The 11031-nt window shown below is 42.8% G+C and overlaps 1 protein-coding gene across 1 annotated transcript; it reads left to right on the top strand.

Annotated features, from left to right (window-relative positions):
• Window positions 1-421: 421 nt before the first annotated feature.
• LOC311138047 (BOS complex subunit ncln) lies at window positions 422-10061 on the top strand (the record flags this gene model as incomplete). The annotated part of the gene is made up of 15 exons (XM_084172695.1): window positions 422-566; window positions 3227-3417; window positions 3597-3741; window positions 3961-4058; window positions 4236-4313; window positions 4408-4511; window positions 4853-4941; window positions 6846-6985; window positions 7093-7271; window positions 7406-7493; window positions 7614-7652; window positions 9084-9253; window positions 9379-9432; window positions 9705-9783; window positions 10005-10061. 15 exons carry the CDS (start codon window positions 422-424, stop codon window positions 10059-10061), a joined length of 1656 nt encoding a protein of 551 aa, XP_084028821.1.
• Window positions 10062-11031: the final 970 nt, after the last annotated feature.

Here is an 11031-nt window from a genome sequence, read left to right as displayed (position 1 = left end):
GTCCACGCTGCGAGGAGGTGAGGAGAGAACACGCTGTCTGTCCACCAAGAGAGAGAAGGCCTAGAAGACAGGTGAGTAAGACATCCAGGCCCTGAGGGTCTCTCCCTGGATAGTTTGGGCCCTAACCTAACTCTGGGCATACGCCATGGAGAGATTGGAATGTGTCTCTCCTAAGCTGCTCAGGTACTTCGTAAATCCTTTTACTAAAAGCTATAGCGCTATCTGTTAGGGAGTAAGGGAGTTTTCTATTGGCATATCTGGGGAATCTCCTGAAAAATAGGAATATTGCGTTTACTGTATGAGCTATCGTGTTTTCAATAAGCACATTCTGAAAATGTATCATGCTTTGTTTTTACAGCCAACCTTCCTCCACAGATTTCTGTGACAGGACAGTAAGGGGATCTCATCAGGACGTGGAGCCATGCTGCTGAGAATGTCGCCCCGAGCGGCAGCACTACTCATGCTGTGTGTTCAGCAACTGCATGCCTCCGCGCTGCTTGCTGTATCCTCCTACGAGTTCACTGCCTATAGGATGCAGCAGTACGCCGTACAGCAGGAAAAACATGGTAGGGTCACTTGGCCAGACTTACGAAGTACACTGGCTTGCGACAGTATTCACCCCCTTGGCATTTTTCCTATTTTGTTGCCTTACAACCTGTAATTAAAATGGATTTTTTGGGGGGTTTGTATCATTTGATTTACACAACATGCTTACCACTTTGAAGATGCAAAATATTTTTTGCTGTGAAACAAACAAGAAATAAGACAAAAAAACTGAACTTGAGCATGCATAACAAGGTCGCTGGTTCTAATCCCCGAGCCGACTAGGTAAAAAATCTGTCGGTGTCCTTGAGCAAGGCACTTAACCCTAATTGCTCCTGTAAGTCGCTCTGGATAAGAGCGTCTGCTAAATGACTAAAATGTAAATGTAGAGCCACCTTTTGCAGCAATTACAGCTGCAAGTCTCTTTGGATATGTCTCTATAAGCTTGGCACATCTAGCCACTGGGATTTTTGCCCATTCTTCAAGGCAAAACTGCTCCAGCTCCTTCAAGTTGGATGGGTTCCGCTGGTGTACAGCAATCTTTAAGTCATACCACAGATTCTCAATTGGATTGCGGTCTGGGCTTTGACTAGGCCATTCCAAGACATTTAAATGTTTCCCCTTAAACCACTCAAGTGTTGCTTTAGCAGTATGCTTAGGGTCATTGTCTTGCTGGAAGGTGAACCCCCGTCCCAGTCTCAAATCTCTGGAAGACTGAAACAGGTTTCCCTCAAGAATTTCCCTGTATTTAGCTCCATCCATCATTCCTTCAATTCTGACGAGTTTCCCAGTCCCTGCCACAGCATGATGCTGCCACCACCATGCTTCACTGTAGGGATGGTGATGAGAGGTGTTGGGTTTGCGCCAGACATAGTGTTTTCCTTGATGGCCAAAAAGCTCAATTTTAGTCTCATCTGACCAGAGTACCTTCTTCCATATGTTTGGGGAGTCTTCAACATGCCTTTTGGCGAACACCAAACGTGTTTGCTTATTTTTTTCTTTAAGCAATGTTTTTTTTCTGGACACTCTTCCGTAAAGCCCATCTCTGTGGAGTGTACGGCTTAAAGTGGTCCTATGGACAGATACTCCAATCTCCGCTGTGGAGCTTTGCAGCTCCTTCAGGGTTATCTTTGGTGTCTTTGTTGCCTCTCTGATTAATGCCCTCCTTGCCTGGTCCGTGAGTTTTGGTGGGCGGCCCTCTCTTGCCAGGTTTGTTTTGGTGCTATATTCTTTCCATTTTTTAATAATGGATTTAAAGGTGCTTCGTGGGATGTTCAAAGTTTCAGATATTTTCTATAACCCAACCCTGATCTGTACTTCTCCACAACTTTGTCCCTGACCTGTTTGGAGAGCTCCTTGGTCTTCATGGTGTCGCTTGCTTGGTGGTGCCCCTTGCTTAGTGGTGTTGCAGACTCTGGGGCCTTTCAGAACAGGTGTGTATATATACTGAGATCATGTGACTGTAAGTCGCTCTGGATAAGAGCGTCTGCTAAATGACTAAAATGTAAATGTAAATGTGACAGATCATGTGACACTTAGATTGCACACAGGTGGACTTTATTTAACTAATTATGTGACTTCTGAAGGGAATTGGTTGCACCAGATCTTATTTAGGGGCTTCATCGCAAAGGGGGTGAATACATATGCACGCACCACTTTTCCGTTATTTATTTTTCGAATTTTTTGAAACAAGTTATATTTTTCATTTCACTTCACCAATTTGGACTATTTTGTGTATGTCAGTTACATGAAATCCAAATAAAAATCCATTTGAATTACAGGTTGTAATGCAACAAAATAGGAAAAATGCCAAGCGGGATGAATACTTTTGCAAGGCACTGTATCTGCATCAGAGGAAAGTATACACCTGTTATTTTATAATACATTTTTATTATAGTGCAGCTCTGTAGAGCAGCCTTCTTTGGATGTACAAATCAAATCAGATTGTATTTGTCACATGCGCCGAATACAACAGGTGTAGACCTTACAGTGAAATGCTTACTTACAAGCCCTTAACCAACACTGCAGTTTTAAGAAAAATAAGTGTTAAGTAAACAATAGATAAAGAAAAAATAAAAGCAGTAAAATAACATTAAAAATAACAGTAGTGAGGCTACGTACATGGGGTACCGATACAGAGTCAATGTGCGGGGGCACCGGTTAGTCGAGGTAATTGAGGTAATATGTAGATGTAGGCATAGTTAAAGTGACTATGCATAGATAATAAACAGAGTAGCAGCACTGTAAAAAGGGGGAGGGGGGGGGGGGGGGGGGGGGGACAATGCAAATAGTCCGGGTAGCCATTTGATTAGCTGTTCAGGAGTCTTATGACTTGAGGGTAGAAGCTGTTAAGAAGCCTTTTGGACCTAGACTTGGCCCTCCGGTACCGCTTGCTGTGCGGTAGCAGAGAGAACAGTCTATGACTAGGGTGGCTGGAGTCTTTGACAATTTTTGGGGCCTTCCTCTGACACCGCCTGGTATAGAGGTCCTGGATGGCAGGAAGCTTGGCCCCAGTGATGTACTGGGCCGTACGCATGACCCTCTGTACAGTAGTCCTAAAGAAGATACTTGTGCACTGTTTTCCTCTTTTAGTATTTGTCTTTTCTGTGATTGAGACAGGAAAGACGGAAAGTAAAGTTTGGAACTGTGTTTTGACCTGTGACCTCTGTGTTGGGCTGTGGAGGTTGTCGCGGTGCCATAGTGCAGGCGGAGGCCCGCTCAGCAGACGAACCAGTGTTAACACGACGCTGTGTCATCATGAAGCTGCCGGACTTCACCGTGGAGCGATACCTGGAGGCGCTGAGGCAGAGCGCTGCCGCTGTACTCCTCCTGCTCCCCAGAAACATGTCCGCTGTCCCCCAGGAAATCATACAGGTATCTTAGACCTTTAATCAGGGTTAGCGGCCCATTCTGTTGTAATATCAATCACTTGGGAGTATACGACAATCTGCAGGTTTATGACAATGCCTGTTCTCTCTACCCGGCACCTTCAAGTTCTTCTGGATGTGTGGCACATTACACCAATATAATGTTAACCCTTTGCTTCCATACAGAGCTTCATGGTGAGTGAGAGTGAAGCGCTGCTAAAGGATACCATCATGCCTGTGTACGTGACCCCGGAGGACGAGCAGCTCCTTTATATGTACGAAGAGGTCAAGCACGCAGCAGCCTCCCGCACCTCCTCTATACTGGTCCGAGGTGAGAGGAGGAGGCGGGATGGGAGGAAGAGGGTCTGGAGAGTAGGAAGGTTGAGAGGGGGATGAGGAAAGGAGGTAGACTGTGAGGGAAGAGAGGAGGAGAGGATACAGCGCAATTTAAAATGAGATTTTAATAATAAATGTAATAGGTTCAGCATCTTTCATACAATACAACTTGAACTTCTCTCTCCCTCTCTCTTTTACTCTCTGTCTCTTTCAGTGTTCCGTAGTATGGTCACAGCCACCGTATTTCAGATTCTAGTGAGCAACACCAACCCCATCAAGCCCATCACTGACAACACAATCATTACTCTGGAGGTGAGTCTCTCCGACCCTGTCTATGACCAAGGGCATCAGCTAATTCTTATGGCATATGAACCATGCAATTTGGTTTCAAAATGATAATTGGATGTGAAATACTGTATTAGTCCTACTGGTCCCAACATAGCCATGTCAGACTTGTGTACAGATTGTGATTGGTCACTGTGCGTTCAGGGTGTACTTCCTGGTGCTGGAGAGGATGTGCCCACTATCGTTATCACGGCCCACTATGACTCCTACGGCCTTACTCCAGTAAGTCAACTGCACGCTGCGTATACACTAGTGAAATAAACATTTATTCACAAATACTGAGTTTCAATCAAGAATATGTGTGTGTGTAAAACAGTGGCTGTCGTATGGAGCAGACTCAAATGGTAGTGGAGTCACCATCTTGCTTGAGCTGGTCCGTCTCTTCCAGAAACTTTACAGCAAACCCCACAGCCAGCCTCCGTGAGTTACACACACTATCTTTTAGTTATTTACAGGTCATTAATTAGTTATTATTGTAGCTCAGTTGGTAGAATACGTCAAACGTATGCACGCATGACTTTAAGTCGCTTTGGAAAAAGTGTCTGCTAAATGGCATATATTATTACTATTTATATTATATATGATCACTATTCATAGATCATATAAAAAGTATTAATCACATATATTACATTTCTATTACATTTCAAATATCATACAATTTGAGTAATAGGCCTTAGGACCTTATCCAATCAAAACTGCAAATCAGGTTTTCAGGGAATGTTTGGGCTTTTGAAATGACACTTGTGTTCTTTGTGTTCTAGATACCATCTTCTTTTCTCCCTGACTGGCGGTGGGAAGTATAACTTCCTGGGTACCAAGAGGTTTATAGAGGAGAATATGGATCATGCCGGTGAGTTGCTGTTTCACTTGATCGTCTTTCAGATATGGAGTCAAGACCATAACTTTCGAGATCTAGACCAAGACCAACCATCTCAAGTCAGAAACATAAAGCATCTACACCCTAAAAACTTAAGCCACTGCATGTACAGTCGTGGTCAAAAGTTTTGAGAATGACACAAATATTAATTTTCACAAAGTCTGCTGCCTCAGTTTTTATGATGGCAATTTGCATATACTCCAGAATGTTATGAAGAGTGATCAGATGAATTGCAATTAATTACAAAGTCTCTCTTTGCCATGAAAATGAACTTAATCCCCAAAAAACATTTCCACTGCATTTCAGCCCTGCCACAAAAGAACCAGCTGCCATCATGTCAGTGATTCTCTCGTTAACACAGGTGAGAGTGTTGACGAGGACAAGGCTGGAGATCACTCTGTCATGCTGATTGAGTTAGAATAACAGACTGGAAGCTTTAAAAGGAGGGTGGTGCTTGAAATCATTGTTCTTCCTCTGTTAACCATGGTTACCTGCAAGGAAACACGTGCCATCATCATTGCTTTGCACAAAAAGGGCTTCACAGGCAAGGATATTGCTGCTAGTAAGATTGCACCTAAATCAACCATTTATCGGATCATCGAGAACTTCAAGGAGAGAGGTTCAATTGTTGTGAAGAAGGCGTCAGGGCGCACAAGAAAGTCCAGCAAGCGCCAGGACCGTCTCCTAAAGTTGATTCAGCTGCGGGATTGGGGCACCACCAGTGCAGAGCTTGCTCAGGAATGGCAGCAGGCAGGTGTGAGTGCATCTGCACGCACAGTGAGGCGAAGACTTTTGGAGGGTGGCCTGGTGTCAAGAAGGGCAGCAAAGAAGCCACTTCTCTCCAGAAAAAACATCAGGGACAGACTGATATTCTGCAAAAGGTACAGGGATTAGATTGCTGAGGACTGGGGTAAAGTCATTTTCTCTGAATCCCCTTTCCGATTGTTTGGGGCATCCGGAAAACACCTTGTCCGGAGAAGACAAGGTGAGCGCTACCATCAGTCCTGTGTCATGCCAACAGTAAAGCATCCTGAGACCATTCATGTGTGGGGGTGCTTCTCAGCCAAGGGAGTGGGCTCACTCACAATTTTGCCTAAGAACACAGCCATGAATAAAGAATGGTACCAACACATCCTCTGAGAACAACTTCTCCCAACCATCCAATAACTGTTTGGTGACGACCAATGCCTTTTCCAGCATGATGGAGCACCTTGCCATAAGGCAAAAGTGATAACTAAGTGGCTTGGGGAACAAAACATCGAAATGTTGGGTCCATGGCCAGGAAACTCCCCAGACCTTAATCCCATTGAGAACTTGTGGTCGATCCTCAAGAGGTGGGTGGACAAACAAAAATCCACAAATTCTGACAAACTCCAAGCATTGATTATGCAAGAATGGGCTGCCATCAGTCAGGATGTGGCCCAGAAGTGAATTGACAGCATGCCAGGGTGGATTGCAGAGGTCTTGAAAAAGAAGGGTCAACACTGCAAATATTGACTCTTTGCATAAACGTAATGTAATTGTCAATAAAAGCCTTTGACACTTATGGAATGCTTGTAATTATACTTCAGTATACCATAGTAACATCTGACAAAAATATCTCAACACTGAAGCAGCGAACTTTGTGAAGACCAATACTTGTGTCATTCTCAAAACTTTTGACCACGACTGTACACCCAGCTTCTACAGTAGGGAGGAAGGCCCCTTAACGTGTTGTCATACCTACTTTACCACATACTTGTATTTTCATCAGCTGCTTAGTGGGTGAACCATGGATGGGAGGGCACTGCTACAACAGCCCTGTAGTCCAGTTGATTGTAGCCTTGCTTTATGTCTCCCTCAAGTTGATTCTATCCTTGTGGTCCGTCTCCCTCCAGAGACCAGCCTTCTCCATGACAATGTGGCGTTTGTCCTGTGTCTGGACACGCTGGCCAATGGGGACGACATGTTCCTACATGTGTCCCGCCCCCCCAAACCTGGCACCCCTCAACACGCCTTCGTTCAACAGCTGGAGCAGGTAACTCCTCCCACCAGCAGATACTGTAGGAAGTGGGGAGGCGCTTGAAGGCCCAATGTCACTTGTATGAACTAAACGTATATGCATCCCACCACCTTCCATCGTAGGTAGTTTCTTCCCGGTTCCCTTGGGTGAGGCTTGGGATGGTCCACAAGAAGATCAACCTGGGGGAGTCCACTGTGGCCTGGGAGCACGAGCGCTATGCCATGCGCAGGATACCAGGCTTCACGCTGTCTCACCTGGAGGACCCCAAAGCTGAACTCAGAGGCTCCATCCTGGACACTGTGTGAGTGGCACTGCTCTGTTTTAATTTTAGGGTGGCATGACAACAGTATATTAAATGCATATATATTACTATGGCTACAGAGTCTGGAAAATGTCCTCGATGAGTCCATAATGAGGCTGCTATCCTCCCAACAGGTTGCATGTGGACTTGAGGAAGATGAAGCGCAATACACTCGTTATTGCAGAATCGCTGGCTCGGTTTATGTATAATCTCTCTGACAAGGTATAAAACATGTGTACAAACACACACACACACACACATACACACACTAGAATACTTTATTTGAATCATTTTGGATTGTATGTTTTCTTGCATAACTCATCTCGATTTGTTTTCCAATAGGGTTCCCCAAAAGACATACAGGTCTTCAAGGGCCAAATGGTAAGATAACATTTTTTACCAGAATCAGGAAAGGCAACTATAGTCATAAAGGGAACAATTCTGTCCTCCAGTTTAGGACACACTGTTGCATCAGTTCCAAGCAGAGTTATCAGAAATTGACTCTACTATGCACAGTGAAAACATAATGTGAACATAATCAGTGCAAACATAATGCAAGGGGAATCGTTAATTTAACCTTCTTAAGGAAACACTTGATTGCCACTTTTTGTGTCAAACGATTCCATCTTTGAGTGCCTTCATAAAGTATTCATACCCCTTTACTTATTCCATATTTTGTTATGTTATAGCCTGAATTCAAAATGGATTAAATCGATTTTTTTCTCTCACACATCTACACACAATGCCCCATAGTATCTTTTGATATTTTTGGCAAATTTATTGAAAATGAAATACAGAAATATCTACTTTACATAAGAATTCACACCCATGAGTCAATACACCTTTGGCAGCGATTACAGCTTTGAGTCATTTTGGGTATGTCTGTATCAGCTTTATACATCTGTATTTAGGGATTTGTCTACCATTCTTCCTTGCAGATTTTCTCAAGCTCTGTTAAGTTAGATGGGGTGCCCCAGTCTAAGGTCGTTTGATGAGAACCTACTCTGAAGCAGGTTCTCATCAAGGATTTGCCTGTATTTGGCTCCATTCATTGTTCTCTCTATCCTTACCAGTCTCCCAGTCCCTGCCGCTGAAAAAAATCCTGATAGCATGATCCTGCCACCACCATCTTTCACAGTAGGGATGGTGTTAGACGGGTGATGAGCTGTGCCTGGTTTTCTCCAGACATAGCACTTTGCATTCAGGCCAAAGAGTTACATTTGTTTCATCAGACCACAGGATATTTTGCCTTATGATCTCAGTCTTTTACATGCTTCTACCAAGGTCCTTCTTGCTCAGTTTGGTCGGACAGCCATTCCAGGTTAAGCTGGTTGAGAGAATGCCAAAAGTGTGCAAAACTGTCATCAAGGCAAAGGGTGGCTATTTGAAGAATCTCAAATATAAAATCTATTTTGATTTGTTGAACACTTTTTTGGTTACCACATGATTCCATATGTGTTATTTCATAGTTTTGATATCTTCACTATTATTCTACAATGTAAAAAATAGTAAAAATAAATAAAACCCTTCAATGAGTAGGTGTGTCCAAACCTTTGACTGATATGTAAATTAAATATGTATTTATTTAATTTCCAATACATTTTTTCCCTTTGTCATTATGGGGTATTGTGTGGTGATGGGTGAAGAAAAAACGTAGATTTAATCCATTTTGAATTCAGGCTGTAATACAACAAAATGTGAAATGAGTCAAGGGGTATGAATGCTTTCTGAAGGCACTGTACCTCTAACCTAAACTTGTACAGTGAAGTTACTGTATGCATCCTCAATTGTCCGTCTCAATCTCTGGTATAGGAGTTTCAGGACAGTCGTATGTCTAGCATGATGTCCTTCCTGACGTCACTCCCACGGGCAACACAGCTGGACAAGGATCCCAAACACGCCATACTGGTGAACACTCTGGAGCATGAGCTGAGGCACTACCTGCACCAGGTCCACAGACACACCTTCCGCCAAGACAAGAGGTACAAGACAGACAGATGCACCCACACAGTCATAAACAACACGTCCTCCTTCCTTTCATTCCTTTCATTCCTTGCAATTATGATTGTTAACAGAGTGAATTGGTAATGTTTTGTTTCTCTTTCAGGGATCCTGAACTTACCTTTTTTGACCAAATGGAGCAACCAATGATGATGTATAGGTATAAGGACAAAATGTATTTTTTTATATAATGCAAAACAGTCACATTTTAGGTGCTAGTCCAATGAGGAAAACTGAGTATCCAAAACACCCACACTTCCAAATCCAACGACTAACCTTGATTCAAATACATATTTTTATTATACCGAATAGTGTATACAAATTGAACAAACAACGCATTTCATAGTCTGGGTTTGTGAGGTTTGTTTCCATGTTTTGATTATGTTTGGTAATTGTTAACTGGATTTCGTTCCATATATGTTTTATCACCAGGATAAAGCCAGCAGCCTTTGACCTCTTCCTTGGGGGCTGTATAGCTGCTTACCTGGGGATAGTCTACTATGCCATCGAGGTTGGTAGACATTCACAGTTCACCTTGGTATACATAGAGACTGCTCATTTGCCAACAAACCCTGTCACTGGATCCAAAAGAGTGCATTTTCCCAACGGGATATGAAGCATATTATTTGATTGTGAGATTATGCAATATTAATTATGCAATAGTGCCATGTTCTGAAATTGTTGCTCAAGGATCACTGACCGTGTGCTCATTTATCTACTTTCATTTTTAAGAATTGTGGATATCTCTACACCAAACTGAAAACAGCTGTGAAGTCCAAACAGAAGTAAGGTTGTGACCAGTGCTTCGAAGACCTGGAAGACAACAGAGTTGTGGTTTTTAGGCCCAATGGAAAATATTTTTGTGAGAGAACTGACACTGACTGCATAGGGAATTGTGTAGGCCATACATTGCATTTCTATTTGAAACCATCTCAACTGAACAAGCCCATGGGGCATTGGCGAAAATTGTATTTAAAAATAATTTGTAGTCCATGTTAATGGTGACAAAAACAAATGTTGCATTTTATTACTTTTACGATTTTTGTAATAAACAGAAACCCTCTGAATAACATAAACTGTTTGTTTTATTTTCAAAAGTTTAGCTTTATCTATTAATAACATTTCTAGCTACATTTGGATTATAAAAGTGTTGTAATTTATGGAAGAACTCTCAGCCGGAGCAATGAACTGCACATTGCACAACTTCATGACCTTGTCATGCTATGGGATTGTGCACCCCCTAGTGTATGTATTTTTCGATGACAGTGTTGTTGAATATCCTTGAATGTCCTCTGTAGTTTTCGATAAACTTGTGATCATACCTCAGTGGTTGAGATGGAGAGCGTTAGCAAAATCTCTGTGCCATTATCTTGCTAAATAACTAAGGCAAGTCATTCAAGTGTATCAAACTCCCTTTCCATACTCCCTTTCCAAACTCCCTTTCCAAACTCCCTTTCCATACTCCCTTTCCAAACTCCCTTTCCAAATTCCCTTTCCATACTCCCTTTTAGTTTCACAGCTCGGCTACACTTATTTGAAAGGACGTGCGAGCCTACAAAGAAGAACACCAACAAACTTCTAGACATGTGGATCAGCCAGACACAGCATCTCAGCTAATGGTCAGTGCCAACATGAGGGAGAGGAGAAGCCTGTGCCGGTGAGTGTAGAAGAAGACTAGAGGATCGATTTAGCAATAGTTATAGGCTTGTATTTAGATAAATGAACTCATGTTTAATTGCCTGGAAAGATGCCCATGTTG

Source organism: Coregonus lavaretus (assembly GCF_964263955.1).
Source record: "Coregonus lavaretus genome assembly, chromosome: 12".
NCBI lineage: Eukaryota > Metazoa > Chordata > Actinopteri > Salmoniformes > Salmonidae > Coregonus > Coregonus lavaretus.
This window is presented reverse-complemented; position numbering and strand designations above follow the sequence as displayed.